General features: G+C 39.5%; 1 protein-coding gene across 3 annotated transcripts in view; it reads right to left on the bottom strand.

Annotated features, from left to right (window-relative positions):
* Positions 1-17,847, bottom strand: part of Senp7 (SUMO specific peptidase 7) — a 120,778-nt gene that overhangs the window by 58,560 nt on the left and 44,371 nt on the right. For all 3 annotated transcript variants that reach the window (XM_031364083.1, XM_031364085.1, XM_031364084.1), the window contains one exon: positions 8,145-8,336. In XM_031364083.1, the coding sequence (XP_031219943.1) occupies positions 8,145-8,336 (192 nt within the window). The remainder of the gene's footprint in view (positions 1-8,144; positions 8,337-17,847) is intronic.

Here is a 17,847-nt window from a genome sequence, read left to right as displayed (position 1 = left end):
TATAAGAACTAAAGACATTTGACAACAAAAAAAAAAAAACTGATTTTCAGAGAGCACATCAAAATTACCTAGAAACTTCACAACAGCTTTTAAGGAACTTGAAGAGAGTTTCTGGAAACAAACAGAAATTTCATACTTACACTTATCATTACTCAACTTTGGTGTGAGGCCTGAAAAGCACAGACTATAATAAATAGTTTAAGCCTTTCACAAGAACTGTTTTCTTGCCGGGCGGTGGTGGCACATACCTTTAATCCCAGCACTTGAGAGGCAGAGGCAGGCGGATCTCTGAGTTCAAGGCCAGCCTGGTCTACAGAGTGAGTTCCAGGACAGCCAGAGCTACACAGAGAAACCCTGTCTTGAAAAAGCCAAAAAAAAAAAAAAAAAAAAAAAAAAAAAAAAAAAAAAAAGAACTGTTTCTTAATTATATAAATGCATTCCAATATAATTTATATTCTATAGAAAAAGAACATCATAAATTTCAATAAAACATGCTTAAATTATAATACTTGCATATTTTACATATATTTTAATTTATGTACTTATTTAAGTATAGGAGTGCTCTGTCTGCATGTACACCTACATGCCAGAAGAGGGCATCAGATCCCTTTATAAAGGATGAGCCATCGTGTGGTTGCTGGAAATTAAACTTAGGACCACTAGAAGGGCAGCCAGTGTTATTAATCACCATCTCACCAGCCCTATATTATTTTATGTGCAGAAAATTTTTCACATGTTATATTTAAAAGATAATTTAGTGAGGCTGGGAGATGTTCTTCCAGAAGGACAGGGTTTGATTCCTAGTAACCACTTAGCAGCTCACAACCAACTGTAATTCCAGTACCAGGGAATCCAACATTTCCTCTCATCTCTATGGACACCGCACATGGGGTGCAAACATATATACAGGCAAAAGTTCTATATGCATAAAGATAAAATGGAAAATTTTAAATGACAATGTAAAAATTTTTGTGAAGTAGTAAGTACATCTAAAATTAATTGTCTTTTTACAGTCCAGTAAAATTAAGCTCAAGGTTCAATGTCATAAACACTAACTTAGATGTATAAAATTCAATATAAAGATAAACGTGGCACAGAACCTCTCCTTAAGTAAGATGCTTTCAATCTACTAGAGCATGGAAAACAAACACATAAAATAATATGATAAATACATTTCTTAAATTTCTAATTATATATTCAGTCTATTACCTGGATAATAATACCAAAATTCTTTTTAATTAATTTTTAGCTATATTTATTTATTTTATGTTACATGTCTAAGCATTTTGCCTGCATGTATGTGTGCCAGTTGAGTGCCTGGTGTTCACAAAGGTCAGAAGAGGGCATCTGATCCCTGGAAACTGGAGTTATGAATGGCTGTGAGCCATCATGTAGGAGCTGGGAACCGAACCCAGGTCCTCTAGAAGAGCAGCTGCTGCTCTAGACACTGAACCTCTCAAGCCCATCACTAACATTTCTTTGAAGAAGGGAAATTTTTAAAAGACTGTGATACCTAGCTTTAACTTCAACCTGACATAGAGACACATGGGAACAGTGTCTCAGTGAAGAACTGTTTATCTGTGGCAGATGGTCTGAACTGTGCTTACTGCTTCAGGTTTTTACCCAGCAGGAAATCCTGAGCTATGCATGAATACGCTTCTGTCTCCAATCACAAGCAAGCATGCATGAACATACATGCATTTACTTCTCTCTGGTCTTGGCTTTGGATATGGCATAACAAGCTTCTTCCAGCTCCTGTCATTGTGACTTACCCACAATGATAGACTATAACATGGAATTATGAACGAACTAAAACACTTTCCCGTAAGTAGCTTTTTGTGGAATATTGTCACAAACACAAAAAGGAGTAGAACAGAAACCTAATACATAAATTATCGCTGATACTTCATGAATCAGAACACAGATATGAAAATTTCAGAAGTTTGTAAAAATTAAGTTTTAAAAGATACTACTTGTTAGAAATGTTAAGAAATGTGTTAAAAACTTTTAAAAGGGGAACTGTCAGTATAAGATTTACAGTGAAAATATAAACTTGAAGAAGACAGTTGGGGAGCTGGAAACATTAAGACCAGAACAAATTTTCACTGAAATAAAAGCTCTAAATTCTACATACTGAAAGCAGAAAAAAACATTTGACTAGTATTTAGCAAATGAATGTTTAAAAATCTAGAAGTCAGCCCATCTGAATCCCACTGGCCTGGCGTGGCCCAAAGAAAGACGCTTGAGCACCTGGCCTAGGCAGCCCAAAGTAAGATGCTCAAGGGGAGGCTGAAAGAAATTCACCCAAATGCCCACCCAAGCCAGGCCAGCCTGGAGCAGCCAAAAGAAAGACACCCAAGTGGCCACCCCAGCCAAAAGAAAGACACACAAGAGCCTGCTCCAGGTGCCACATTATTATGGGCGAATATGTGACGGAAAAATTTGGGAAAGTTGGTGTACACAGTGGAGTGATAGGAGTAAACGTGAAACAGGGGGGTTCATATACTATAAAGGTGGAACTGGAGACTCGATGGTGGATATGAGGAGGCCATGGTGAGGTCCTACCCAAAGACCATGTCTGGGTCCACGTTCCTGCTACAGGAGAGGTCTGTGTTGATACCAAAGGCGAAGCACATGTCTGTGGTCTGGGCTGCCACAGGAGACATGTGGATGTCTGAGGGCCGTGCTAAGTGGCCTGCACTGCCACCTGAGGCCACTGGGACATCTGGGCCTATGCTGCTGCCATGGCTGGGTCCATGGTCCTATCACAGCCAGGGTCTGTGTTGATGTTCCAGGCCCATGTTACCACCACAGGCTATGCAGAATAGAGCAACCTCCCAGCAGCCTGCTGAAGAGAGTCTTCTCCTGGCTGCTTTCAGATCAAGATGTAGAACCCTTGGCTCCTTCCCAGCACCATGTCTGCCTTCAGGCTGGTGTACTTCCTGCCATGATGATAATAGACTGAAATCTCTGAAATTGCAAGCCAGCCAAAATTAAATGTTTGCCTTTTTATAAGAGTTGTCTTGGTTATGATTTCTCTTCACAGCAATTAAACCCTAACTAAGACATCAGACCTGAGGGCATGAGAGGAGAGCTAACTTTGCCCCCTGCTAGCTGCAGCACTGGGTGAGCTACCTGAGGCAGTGCTGGAGAGCTTACCCTGGTGGTGCTATACAGAAGAGTTGGCAGGCTAACCAACTCAGCTCCTCCTAAGCCCAGACCCAGAGCTATGAGTTGGCCCACCCAACATCTACCCGATCCAAGAACTACTGGATGCATGAAAAGAGCTGGTCCTACACATCTGAAACTGCAGGATCTCCATGACACAGGGCAACAAGATATCCAAGAGGAGTCCTGCTGAGGATCCAGTGTTGATAGTGTAGCAGAAGCCAGAGGCCTCAAACCAGACCAGTGAGTCATGGCAATGAACATTTACAAGGACAAAAGTATGTACTATGACACACTACAGCTTCCATAATGATACTTTTTGTTTGTTGTTTTGGGGGGGTTGTTTTCTTCTTTTCTTTTTTCTTTTCTTTTTTGGGGGAGGTTACAAGGGCAAAGGGTGGATACACAGGAACAGGGTTAAAGATGTGTAGGATTGGGGTTCTTGATGTAGAATTCACAAAGAATCAATAAAAAGTTTTTAAAACTCTAAAAGTCAGACTTGGTGGTATACACGCAAAGGGAGCACAGCACTTGCAAGACAGCAAAGGATCCTAAGTCTAGGACTACACAGCTAGGCTGCAGAGCAAACATTCTACCAACGAAACTCAATACCATTTATTAACTGAGCACCTTCTAGCTTTTTTTGCAAAATATTTCTTAGTTCTAGACCCTCCACTTAGTGCCTGAAACCAAATGACTTAAGATCTATTTTTAAATAGTACAGTAAGCTGCATTTGTTTACAAACCATTCTTACCAGCAGTATGTCTAGCCATTTGTTCAATAAATATTTACTAAAGCACTAAATGCCAGGTTGTTTTCACAGTATAAACACAGTGGGTAAAAAATGGATGGATGGATGGATGGATGGATGGATGGACGGACGGACGGACAGATGATGAGTGGATGGATGATAGATGGATAGTGGCTGGATGGATGATGGATGGATGGTAGGTGGGTGGGTAGATAGATAGATAGATAGATAGATGGATGGATTGATGGTGGGTAGTAGATGATAGATGGATGGATGGTAGGAAGGTGGATGGATGATGGATGGATTCACAAAGAAATGAGCAGACAGATGAGTGGAAGAATAGGCAGGAAGAAAAAAGAAGGGAGGAATGGGATGATTTCAATTATACCAGAAAAATAGATATAAATACTAAAACAGGTAACTAAAGTCTCACTAAGTGTTTGTGTGGCCTCCTCATTTTGCCCTGTTCCTGGGGTGTGGGAACACTGCTTGGACAGGCAAAATGCAAAGATGCTAGACTGCATTTACCCTATGCCTTCGCTGGGTGATGGGCTTGAGGGAAATGCCCATACACTACTCAGGGCATGGAAAAACATAGCCTAAGATGTGGGAGGCCAAAGCCGGGGTTCCCTGACTCCCAGGCATCCAGTTGCTGCTGGAATTCATGAAGAGGAGTCAGGAACAGGGGGTTGGGAGCCCACAGACCTACAATGAGGAACCCAGGGCTGGGGGCTCCTAAACTCCTAGACATCCAGATGTGGCTGGGACAAGAAGTGGGTGGGTGGAGGGGCTTGGGGGGAATGGGGTTTGGGGAACTTGGGCTTAGCTCATTAGCAATTATCCTTAGCTTAGCGGTGACTGTCTGAGAGTACGGGCAGGTCTTCTGCAGACTTAGATGGTGAAGCTGTGTAGACAAAGGCTTCCTCCATGCTCCTCCATGCAGTTCTTGATGAAAGAGACAGTCCTTGGTTCCAAACTGTTTATTGATTGTTCATCGTGGAAAACATGTGCATGCCACCTCGTCAGAGTACACTAGAGGTTAAATACCTTTTGCAGGAGAAATGAATGTCTGGGAAGGGAGACTTATTGGCTAAACCCTCAGGGCTTCTAGGTACCTCATCAGCAAGAAGAACTTTGTTCTGATCTATGTGACCACAGGTCATGTTCCTATGCAGGGAGTGTGGTCATATGACAGGGGACTGGTCAGAAGCAGGTGACGCTCCTACCATCCTCTCAGAGGTTCCCTCTCAGGAGAGGTTATCTCTCAGAGGTTCCCTCTCAGGAGAGGTTCTCTCTCAGAGGTTCCCCCTCAGGAGAGGTTCTCTCTCAGAGGTTCCCTCTCAGGAGAGGTTCTCTCTCAGAGGTTCCCCCTCAGAAGAGGTTCTCTCTCAGAGGTTCTGGGGCTTCCAAACTGCTCAACCTTACCAAGTTTCCTGGCACAGTCCACTGGCCCACAATGCCTCCTTTTCTTTTTATAAAGGAGAGGTGTCATTGGAGTGACTGTTTCTTATGTTATTTGTAGTGAAAATTCTGGGTGGGGTGAGTATAAGCATCAAAATAAAGCACAACATAAGCAGAGGGTTAACTCGGGGTGGGAGCTAGCAAGACAAGGGGTTACTGAACCAACTAATGTTCAGTGGATTGAAATTGAAAATTTGTACAGAGTCTGTGAGGAAATTAACATTGGTTTTAAAAAAAACATTTCATTTATCTACATATACATAATGTTTTCCTTACTATCATTTAAATTTCCCCAAGTTCGGTAGTCATTTAGCAAGAGAGTTTATCTGTCTCTGGAAGATCCCAAGGCTGTCAGTGTCAGTTTGTCTCAGATGTCTTTAGTCAGAGGATGGTCAGCTTTATTGTCCCAGGCAGGTCCGAGGAGACGGCTGGTCAGTCTTCGTCTGGCCCTTGGCAGCACTTTTCCCTTTTGTAGAGATAAGCCTGTAGAATCATCACAACAGGGAAGCAGAACTGCAGCAGAGGGATGTCTGCACAGTGGGCAATGTGTATGTACAGTTTGCATGGGACCACATCATAGTCTAGTGTTATGGTCCTAGAAAAAAGCAAGGGTATTTGAGGGATTTAGGCCTGGAAGGCCTCCTTTAAGTGGGGAGTTAGCTGTGCTATATTAAGGAAACCTGAGGGAAGAGTTGAAAATTCATCTGATTTAGATGGCTGAGGAAGAAAATATCATGTTAATTATGTACTTGGAATAGGCAGTAACAGCTCGTCTGTAAAAGGAAACTGGTTGATAATTAAGGATTAAATCATGGTTACTAATGTAGTTGGCTTGACCTGTGGGAGTATATTAAATATGATTCTTAAAGATTATAAGAAATTTTAGGACAATTTTAGTTTAGAAGGCACAAATATTATTTCAGGTGGTCCTGTTCCAGTGAAAAATAAATATTTAAATAAAGAAGCATGAAAATTTTGGGTTAAAAGGCACATATATGGTTTTAAGTGGTCCTGCTAGGGAAAGAACAAGCATTTAAACAAAGGAGCACGAAAACTTTGGGTTAAGGGTTTTAGGTGTGGTTGGTTTGTTTGTTTTAGGTTTTTTCCACGGTCGTGTCTACTGTTCTTGCTTGCCAGGCTCTTTTGCCTAGGTGGAGGGGTAGGGGCCTGCTCTGCCATGCTGCAGCTGTGGTTGTCTGCTCTAGCAGGCAGGTACCTTCTTCTCCCGTGTGCTTTTCCTTGGCTGGTATTGCTAGTAGGCGGGTGGAGGAGGGCTGTTTTTTGTACACCCTAAAAGTAGAGCAGAAAGAAAAGAAGCATAGAAACTTGGCGGCACCATATCAGCAGGGTCAGAGGGAACGAGGAACAAACAGGGAGAGCCGATCAGAGTTTGTTAATGGTCCATTGGACTGTCTGCATTTAGATGGAGGTCAGTGCCAGTAGCTACGCCTGAAAAGTAGGAAGACGACAGACTCTTTAGAGTAGGAAGGCCTGGGTCTTTGGAACTAGTGCCAGTGGTTGCTCATGGTCTTTGTTTAATCTGGAGTTCCGATGTGGGTCTGTGTGGGCTACCAGCTAGAATATGCATCAGCTGGGTATGTCCCACATTGTAGGGGCCAGATGTGGTTCTGCATTTCGCAGCTGGGTGTAGGGACACCACTGAACAGACAAAACGCAGTGATGCTATATTCCATTTACCCTATGCCTGCTGTCAGATGATGAACTTGAGGAAAGCGCCAATACACTGCTCAGAGGGTGGGAAAATGCAGCCTACAATGTGGGAGTCCAAAGATGGGGTTCCCTGACTCCTGGGTGTCCAGTCACAACTGGAAACCACGCAGAGTTGAAATAGAGGGTCGGTGGTCTATGGGTCTGCAAAGAGGTTCCTGGAGCCCAGGCTCCCAAACTCCTGCACATCCAGATGCCACTGAGTTCTGAGGAGTTAAGAGTGAAGGACGGCCCCCCAGGCTGAGGACAAGGCTGGGGGGGAATGAAGAACTCCAGCTTAGCTCAGCAGTGGCAAGTCTGGGAGCTCAGACAGGCCTTCTGCAGAAGACTTTAGCAGCTCAGTAGACGAAGGCTTCCTCCATGCTCCTCCATGCAGTTCTTGATGAAAGAGACAGTCCTTGGTTCCAAACTGTTTATTGATTGTTCATCGTGGAAAACATGTGCATGCCACCTCGTCAGGGTACACTAGAGGTTAAATACCTTTTGCAGGAGAAATGAATGTCTGGGAAGGGAGACTTATTGGCTAAACCCTCAGGGCTTCTAGGTACCTCATCAGCAAGAAGAACTTTGTTCTGATCTATGTGACCACAGGTCATGTTCCTATGTAGGGAGTGTGGTCATATGACAGGGGACTGGTCAGAAGCAGGTGAAGCTCCTACCGTTCTCTCAGAGGTTCCCTCTCAGGAGAGGTTCTCTCTCAAAGGTTCCCTCTCAGGAAAGGTTCTCTCTCAGAGGTTCCCTCTCAGGAGAGGTTCTCTCTCAGAGGTTCTGGGGCTTCCAAACTGCTCAACCTTACCAAGTTTCCTGGCACAGTCCACTGGCCCACATGTTTGCATCAATTTTGCCAAAATAAAATAGACTTTTGATTCTGATTACAAGCCATAAACTGCTGCTTCCAAAAGACATTCTATGGACAAAAGTCACACTAGTCATTAAAGCACATTTGTTTTATATTTACAATAACATATCTGGAAGGGAAGATGAGGTACATGAGAATAAATATATATTTTTAAGAAAAGTTATCACTAGACATACCTTTCAGATAAAAAGCTCTTGTGATGACTGACACTCTGACAAGTCTCTAAGCTGCCATCAGATGATGAAGAAAGCCGCTCTGATCTCAGGTTGGCTGTATCACTCAAACTGGCCTCAGTTACAGATGGGATCTTTAAGTATTTTCTTCCTAATTCTGTTTGCCGGATATCCGTCAATATAACTCTGGGTATCCTGCCACATAAAATAACAAACACTGTACTGTACTAGAGTTTTCATGTAGGGAAGGAGAAAAAGAAAAGAAAAAAGTGTACTCCATAAAGTTGAATTTTCAAATACTGTCACTTTAGTGCAAGTAAGCTCTATTAGAATTGTAATATCCAGGAAATCGATGCATGAATACTCAAAACTTTGAGTAGATACAATCTTGTTTCTAAAAGTACTTGTTTCTTACAAATTACAGGACAGATTATTAGCATAAGATTATAATGTCTTTAACTTTATTAACAGATGCTATAGCAGTACTTAAAATTTAATTTTTCTCAAAAAAAGTCTTTTTTCTTTTCCAGTATTTATTAAAAACAGATATCACCACAAACAATTCATAAAATTTATATTTTTATTTAGGAGAGGATCCTTGATAGTAACTAAACACTCATCAAATGACCACTGCTTCATCCAACAAGAAAGACAACATTCAGATTACATCCATGATAATTCTAGATCCCACAAATAAAACAGCACATATATTTACAGTAATGCCTATGTTCATACAATAATAGCATTGGGTAAGTGAGCCAATAGGTTAAAGGTTCAGAAATCTGTAGCGTATTTTTAAATATGTCAACTTTCTAAACTGGTGGAATCTCTATCAGATATACTATTATATGCCGACTCTTTGTAATCTGGTTGGGCACTCATCTTCTATTCTGATGCACTGCTGCACTACAAAGATATGTTTAAACCTATGTTTTTGTCTTGTATGTCCCAGGTCCAGGGTTTGACTCCAGCATGATAGGAGAAGGAGGAATAACATTTGACCCTATTCACTTGTTCAAGCAAACTGTTTTCATCTGTGGGAGAGGGGATATCTTTTTTAAGTTTTGCTACTATATTTTTAAAATATTGATTTAGTAATTTTATTTGTGAATGTGTAGAAAGCTAGAAAGGGGTGTCAGATGCCCTGGAACTGGAGTTATTATAGATGGCTATAAAATGCCTGAAACTAGGAACTAAACCCGGGTCCTCTGCAAGAGCATCCAGTGTTCTTACTTGATAAGCCTTCACTCTAAGCTCAACTACTCCTTTGTTTTGTTTTGTTTTAAGACAGGTTCTCACTAGGTTGTATAAGCTGGCCCAAAATTTGAGATCAATCAGTTATGCTTTAGCCTCATCAGGAGCTGGGCATAGAGTACAGGTGTTGTTACCAAGCTTGGATAGTTATTATCACTCTTTAAATGTTCTTGTTTCTCCTTTGTTGGATGCCCCACTGCTGCTTGTGTCCTGGACTACTCGCTCTTGTCCTTGGGGGTTGGAGGTGAGGTGGTATGGAATCAATGACACAGACCCTGGGAGCAGGTGAGAAACGCTGCTGCAAGCTCATCTGAATGCTGCTGCAGGCTCCTTTAATACCCCCCACCTGCACCTCACTGATCTTCTAAACAGCACTTCCCAATTGGCTGGCATTGTCTGCATTAGCAATCCTTGGTCTCTCCCGCAGTCTTCAATTAGGTCCTCCTGAAGGAGATTCCTTTGCAGCTGTGCGGCCCCTCGTGTTTATGCAGAGGCAGCCATGCCATTCCTCCTACATCCCACATCCCCTTATCTATTACAAATATGTAGCTAACATACCCTGCTGATATTTTGTGGAAACAAAGGACAAATTTAGAAAAGCCTTAAGTACTTCTGCTTAAATAAAATGTCAACGTCACTAAATTTTATTAAATATGCAAAAGTACTCTTTATTTTCATTATGTAAAGACATTGTGTTACTTTCACTATATTCCAGACCACATAAAATGTGGGGCCTTAAAAGAACTTCAGGACTAATGCAATGGCCTGACAACCTGAGATCAATCCTTAGATCTCACATGAAGGTGGAAGGAAACGATTGACTCCCAAAAGCTGTCCTCTGATCTCCACAGGTATGTTGTATTATGTGCATATTCTCACATATCATACATGCATACCCATTAATAACAACAAATGAAATTAGCTACGGATAGTAACTTTATATTAGTTCTCTATTTCCAACACTGAGTATCATTCCAAAATCTTGAATGATATGACCGAGTCTTCCAAGTAGCTCTTCCCTGAGTGCCTGTCTTTGGACATTCTGCTTCTTCCATTCTAACAATGCATTACAGGTAACTAAGCATTTCTACGGGTGGGTACTTCAGGAAATCCTTGAAGATCCATTTCTATTATTACCATCATAAAAAAGTTCTACAATGATTAAATAGTATCTATGATCTAAAACCAGAGTTGAAAGTAAGTTCAGTTCCCATAAATTAAGGCTGAGAAAGAGTGGAAGACCACTACCTATTACACTCCAATTTGGAGAAGGCAAAAGCAGAAATATTTTCCATTAATGTTGCATCACTTGTAACTATAAGCATCCTATTTAATACTGCTTTATACACTTGATACCTGAATTATGCTTTGAAGCACTAGATTGAAAAAAAATGCTAGATTTGAAGTGGTATAGGCAATGAAGAACCAAAAAGAAGTCTCAAGGTTTCCTTTGTCTAATCTCAGACCATGTACTGTCTAAAATAAAATTCAACTAAGGCTCTAACACTTCAAGAAAAATACTGATCTGGGCATGGTGGCACGTGCCTGTAATTCCAACACTTGGGAAGCAAAGAGATCTCTGGGAGTTCTAGAGTATACAGTCTACACAGTGAGATCTATCTAAGGAAAAAAAAAAGAAACCAGAGAAAGAAAAAGTTGGGAGTAAGACAGAAATACGTTTCAGTTATCGCTAGATTTTTCAAAGGAAATATGTTAGTGCACATATAATTTTATTTACTAAAAAAACAAAAAAATAAAAAGATCCTGATACACTAAACTGATCACTCAATTTGAGAATCAGTAAGGTTTTGCCCATTATACAAAAAGTGAATCCAAAAGTTTTAGGATATAGAAAGAAGTTTAGGGGAACATAGGAGATATATCAAAGAAAAAAAAAATGCCACTGTTACTTAGTTTAAATACCTGACAATGGCATAATTTACAGGTGGCTTCAGGTGTTCAGTTCTTAAAATAAACACTGTTTCTGAAATAAAGGGGTTGTATACAAAGTATTTTAGTCATAAATGATTCTGGAAAAGATAAACTGACCCAAAAAAATCAGCCCAATTGTCTTGAGGTGGTCTGGAAGCAGCAGCACAGGAGCACAGCTGCTCATACCCTCTGGGCTGCTCATGTCACTCCAGCAGTTCCCATCTACTGAGGGAGAGCAAGCTGGCAGCTTCAGGATGGATGCACACAGTGTGAGGAAGGGATCTACCTAGCCAGCCAGATCCACCAAATCAACTCAGGGACTGATGGGACCAATGTTGTAGCCAGACAGCCTTCACATTCCATCCTCATGTTATCATTTACACCGGTAGAGTTCAAAGAAAGAAAAAAAATCAAAAGGGAGAACTAAATACTTGAAAAGATAAATAAATGTAAGCTGAATACAAAATATAAGTCAGATAAACGCAAACTTCTTTCCTAGAACAGAAAAAACAAAATTCAAACAAAAATTATTTTAAAAGCTTAGAAGCTATAGTAGAAGCTGCATCAGACCTTGAAGCTCTCCAGCACTGTCAGAGGGTTCAAGGCATATGCCAGCGCGTCCCTAATACTTTACTTTTCAACTAGAAAACATTCTTGACTATGTGGAAAATGATACAGAACAAAATCAAGAATAATTTAATGAGGGCTGGTGAGATAGCTCAGCGGGTAAGAGCACCGACTGCTCTTCCAAAGGTCCTGAGTTCAAATCCCAGAAACCACATGGTGGCTCACAACCACCCGTAATGAGATCTGAAGCCCTCTTCTGGTGTATCTGAAGTCAGCTACAGTGTACTTATTTATAATAATAAATAAATCTTTCTTTGGGCCAGAGGGATTGAGCGAGCGGAATCTACCGTAGCAAGTGGGGCCGACCAGAGCAAGCAGAGGTCCTAAAATCAATTCTCAACAACCACATGAAGGCTCACAACTATCTGTACAACTACAGTGCGTACTAATATACATAAAATAAATAAATAAATCTTTAAAAAATAGTTTAATGAACTAATTAATGTATAAAATAACATAGTAAAGTCCAATTTCTATTTTACTGCAGGAGGAATAAAAAAAACATTAGGGTTCAGGAGGATGAAAAGATAAAGAGAGGCATATGGCACAGGAATTATGAGCACAGGCTGTGGACGCTCACCATGAAGTATCTGACTCCACCACCAAATAACACCTGTTTTAGGACAGTTACTTACCATCATTTCTGTTTCTGAGCACCTTAGCTCTACTAAGGAAAGAGTACCTACCTTCCACAATGAGAATTAAACAACAATAAACAGACAAACCAATTTAAAGCAATTAGCACAATTGCTAGCATATACTATATCCAAAGTAAATGCAAACTTGATTGAATTTTCATATTACTGGAGTCTTGCTCAATGCTAATTTTGGTAACTATTAGACTCTGCAATCTTGTTGAAAATCCAATCTTTTGAAAGGTAAGTGTAACTTCACATCTAGCAATGACTATGGTCTTATACTCAGTTCTTCAGAATTCACAGCCATTGTCTAACACCTTCTATCACGTACGGATAAAATCCACTTTGGATACCTTGAGAGAAAAGCTTTGTGTGGTGTCCTTACAGAATACAGACCTATAAGGTAAACTAAATCCAGAGTGGGTAGATTGTCTCTGGAACTACAAGTCTGTACTTACAGTATCAGTAGCATCAGTACTGTGCTGTTATCCAGAGCTACCTTATATTTCAGAAAGTTCTCAAGTTTTACAATCTATCTCAATCCAGAATCCAGAAATGAAAGTTAACATGTCATATACTATATCCAATTTGTTTTCCTAAATACGTAAATGTTATTGGTAAATAACATAAAATAACTATAAAATTACATTTCAGAATATAAAAAATATATACCAAACTAAAGCAGAAATGAATCCTGAAAAACAAGACAGCAAAAGTGTGTTGGAAAAGCTGTGCCTTTTCTGATGGCTCTATTGTAGGATTTATCCTCTCAGAATGTCTATTACAATTTGACTTAAGTACAGCAAGGTAGGGGCTGAAGAGATGGCTTAGCAGTTAAGAGCACTGACTTCTCTTCCAGAGGTACTGAGTTCAATTCCCAGCAACCACATGGTGGCTCACAACCATCTATAACGAGATCTAATGCCCTCTCTTCTGGCATGTCTGAAGACAGCTACAGTGTAGTGATATACATTAAATAAATAAATAAATTTTAGGAAAGATAAACAGGAAAAAAGTACAGCAAGGTAAGAATAAGGTATAAATATGGGGAGACATTGAAAAACCAATGACATACTAATATATGTCATCTCAAGAGCCATTTCTAATAAAGTATATTGAAAACTCGTAATTACACCTCTAATATAGTTGCAATATGGGAAGTTGCAATACTAATCCACTTTCATTTTGTGAAATTCACATTAATATCATCCTAAAATATAGTATGTTGCATTTTTAACCATGATATCATAAATCCACTCATCTCCCAGATGACATAATTTAAACTATACCTTGTAAATCAACATCTTAAAGTATGAAAGAATTGTTAGTTTTTCCTTTTTTATTTTCTTCCTTTAAAGCACTTATTTCTTGTTACATACATGTATGTACATACCAAAGCAGAGGTATGGAAGTCAGAAGACAACCTTCAGTAGTTAGTTCCAGTCTTCCATTGTGACTTACAGAGATTAAACTCAGGATGTCAAGCTTGAACAGAAAGTGCTTTTACCCCTTGGCCATTTCACTGGCCCATAATTTTAAGAGATCCACAAATTTCCTTTTTGCTCTGTGTGGGAGTGGGGGGGACAGGTATGTATGTGTGTGTGCAGGAATATGTATGTGTTCATGTATAGATGGATGCATGCTGAATGTGTACACACGTATGTATATGTGTGCATGTGGAAGACAAGAGGACAACTGTAGGTGTTGTTCCTCAGGAGCTGCACACATTATTTTTTTTTACAAAGACCCCCACTTGGGGCCTAGGGCTTGCCAATTAAGTTAGGCTGGCTGGTCAGTGAGCCCCAGTGTCCCTCCTATTTGCACCTCCCCAGCACTGGGGCTGCAAACCCACCCCACTACATCCTGCTTTTTACATGGGTGCTGGGATCAAAATCAGGTTCTCATGCTTTCTCTCTCAGCACTTTACTCACTAAGCCATATCCCTAGCCCTAAAATTCACAAGTTTCTTTTTCCGCGTATAAAACTAAAATTGAAATGAACAAATTGTCACTCAACTAGAATAATACTGGCCTAAAGAAATCATTGTATTTTTTTGTTTCAAATGTATAATTTAAGGAAAATAATAAATATACCATTTAGATAAATTCATTAGAAGAATATGAATGTAGGGGCTGGAGAGATGGCTCAGTGGTTAAGAGCGCCTAGTGCTCTACTGAAGGTCGTGAGTTCAAATCCCAGCAACTACATGGTGGCTCACAGCCATCCACAATGAGATCTGATACCCTCTTCTGGGATATCTGAAGATAGCTACAGTGTACTTACATATAATAAATAAATAAATCTTTAAAAAAAAAAAAGAATATGAATGTATTGTATTCTGCACTTCACTAATAATTGCTGCTGCCAATAAATGAAAGCAGGAGTAAGTTTATACTCTATGTGTATCCCACTTAGCTCCTGCTGACTAAGACTTATAAATGTCTAGAAATTTTCAAACAGGAAAATAAATGTGAACCACATGTGGAAATAAGCTCTACCATAAAAAGACATGTACCAACATGTGCTTTAGGAAGAATCAAACCCACTGGGTGGTGGTGCTGGTGCATGTTTATATTCTCAACACTAAAGAGGCAGATGTAGGGGATCTCTGTGACTTTTACACCAGCCTGGTCGACAGAGTGAGTTTCAGGATAGCCAACACTACACAGAGAAACCCTGTCTACAAAAAGAAAAGGAGGTGAGGAGAAGAGAGAATCAAACAATTAAGAAATCAAATTTAAAATAAGCCATTTGTTTCATTTTTTAAATACCTGCTAGTTTCATATTTCTAAAACTCCCGACTCTTTATTCTTATTACATTATATAGTTGATTTGACCTGTGTGTTTTCTACTTGTCCTGTTAGCCTTATCCAGGAATCAATGGGATAAACTGTCCTTACAAAAAAAAAAGAAAGAAAAAAAAGGCAAGGTAGGTAGTTCATTGCTCTTAGATACAAGAATGAAAAGTAAAGTTTCTAATAAAAAGTCATTTCAGTACTCAAATAAGTAATTTTGTTTACTCAAAAATTAATCTTTAGGGCAAAATTTAAAGGCAAAAGTAAATTTTTAACTGCTGGGTAAAAATGAAAATAAGGCAAAAGGCCTCATGTCAAACTTGAGGAAGACTGAAGGAGATGCAAACCTCCTGGTGAAAATAGTTAAGTCTCAGAACACATGCATCCAAAGCCATACCCAAAAGAGTTCTCCCATTTCCTTATCTGAGGCTTGGAATCTCTTTTCTAGGTTGTCATCAAAATTACAGAGCTGAAAATTCATTCTGATAGAGGAGGACATGTACTAATAAAAGTCTGAAGATGTTCCTCTGGTAGGAACTAACTGCTTCTTCCATTCACCAAATACTTATCATTTAATATATGCCTAATACTTTACTAGGAAAAAGAATAAAATGTAATACAGTCACTGTTCTCATCAAGTTCACTGTCAAGGATACATACAAAGAGGCTAAAAATGATGAGTAGGCTGTTGATCAGATGAAGGGATATTTCAAGTGTAGCCACGTGAGAGGGAAATCAACGATGAATGAGCTCAGTATTTAGAACCACCAGCAGAAATCAGTATAGGGGTAAGAGGAGATTGTTTACAAGATAAAAGAATGAAGAAAATGAAACAGCACATGGCTTTCAGTGAAATATAAACAGCTTCCCAAGAACAATATAAATATGGAGGGACAAACAGATACAGAAGATATAGTCAATGGGTCAACCATTTGGCATTTGTGTACCAAACTTGAAGGTTACAAGGATCCAGATAGATATAAACTAGTGAGTAACAAGTATCATGTGACTTTTAAATGTAAGGAATGGCTTGATAAGAAAAGGTTCATACTCTGAAGCCCAAACAATTATTATTTATTATCATAATAATAAAGACACTAAGTTATTTGGGCTTAGACTGGAGTGCTGGCAATAAAGATGAAACACTATTTCAATATAGATTTAATTTGAAATCAAAATGATGAGATATAAGGAATGAAAATAAAAAGGAGAGTTGCAGCCATTCCCGAGTTCTAATTTACAGAGCTTAGTATATGGGTGAGCCCGTTACTCAGACAGCAAAGGGCATACAAGTGTAAGAATGGGTTGAGAATAAAGATTGTTTGTATTTTGAAACAAGTTGACTTTAGTCAACCTACACCTCAGCTGAATGCCAGGAACTAGGGAAGGAGGTAGGGGTGAGGGAGAGAGAACTATCTCCAGGAACTAGGGAAGGAGGTAGGGTGAGGGAGAGAGAACTATTGACTTTTTTTTTCAAGATTTACTTATTTATGTAATTTATGCATGAGAGTGCTGTATTTGCGTGTGTGCTTGCATGACAAAAGAAGACATTAGATCCGGTTACAGATGTTTGTGAACCACCTAGTAGTGCTGGGATGTGACAAACAGATCTTTGGGAGTTCAAGGTCACCTGGTATCCAAGGAGACTTCCAGGCCAAGGGTTACAAAGTGAGTAAACAGTAATAAGGACCTGTCTCAGAAAGCAAGAAACAAAAGGGAGGAAGGGAGGGAGGGAGGGAAAGAGGGAGGGAGGGAGGGGGGTTCCTAACTATAGGCTGGAATATCAAAGCACTACCATGGTGAGGGGAAAGTTATTCTGATTCTAAACAATTTACCAACCCTAAAAAAACCATTTGAGAGCTAAAACTATAAATGAAATATATATATATATATATATATATATATATGTATTACATTATTATATTATAGATTACAAATTCCTAAAACTAATTCCTTCTTTTTAGCACCAAACCTCACATTCAGTTTTTAAAAATAGGAGGCTGGAGGTACAGCTCAGTGGTTAAGAGCCCTTGCTGCCCTTGTAGATGACTAGAGTTTTGTTCCCAGCACCCACATGGTCACATTATCTGAAACTCCAGTTCTAGGAGAGCAAACACTTCTAGTGTCTGTGGGCATATGCTAATATATGTAAATAAAAACAAATATTTTTTTCAAAAAACACAGAATTTTGTCTTCTTATTTTTAAAAATTAAAGGGAATATTTACTATTTAAAATGTGAAAGCAATATTTTAATATTAAAATCAATGTCTATATTGAATATGTAAAAACTATGAGAATATTCACAAAGCCAAAAGTAGTGAGGATCCTGATTAAATTATATTTAAAATATATGCTAAGATTTAAAAAACAAGAAAGTAAAAAGGGGCCTGTAGTGGTGGCGCACACCTTTAATCCCAGCACTTGGGAGGCAGAGGCAGGCAGATTCCTGAGTTCAAGGC

This window comes from Mastomys coucha, unplaced genomic scaffold (assembly GCF_008632895.1).
Source record: "Mastomys coucha isolate ucsf_1 unplaced genomic scaffold, UCSF_Mcou_1 pScaffold12, whole genome shotgun sequence".
NCBI classification, from domain to species: Eukaryota; Metazoa; Chordata; class Mammalia; order Rodentia; family Muridae; genus Mastomys; species Mastomys coucha.
This window is presented reverse-complemented; position numbering and strand designations above follow the sequence as displayed.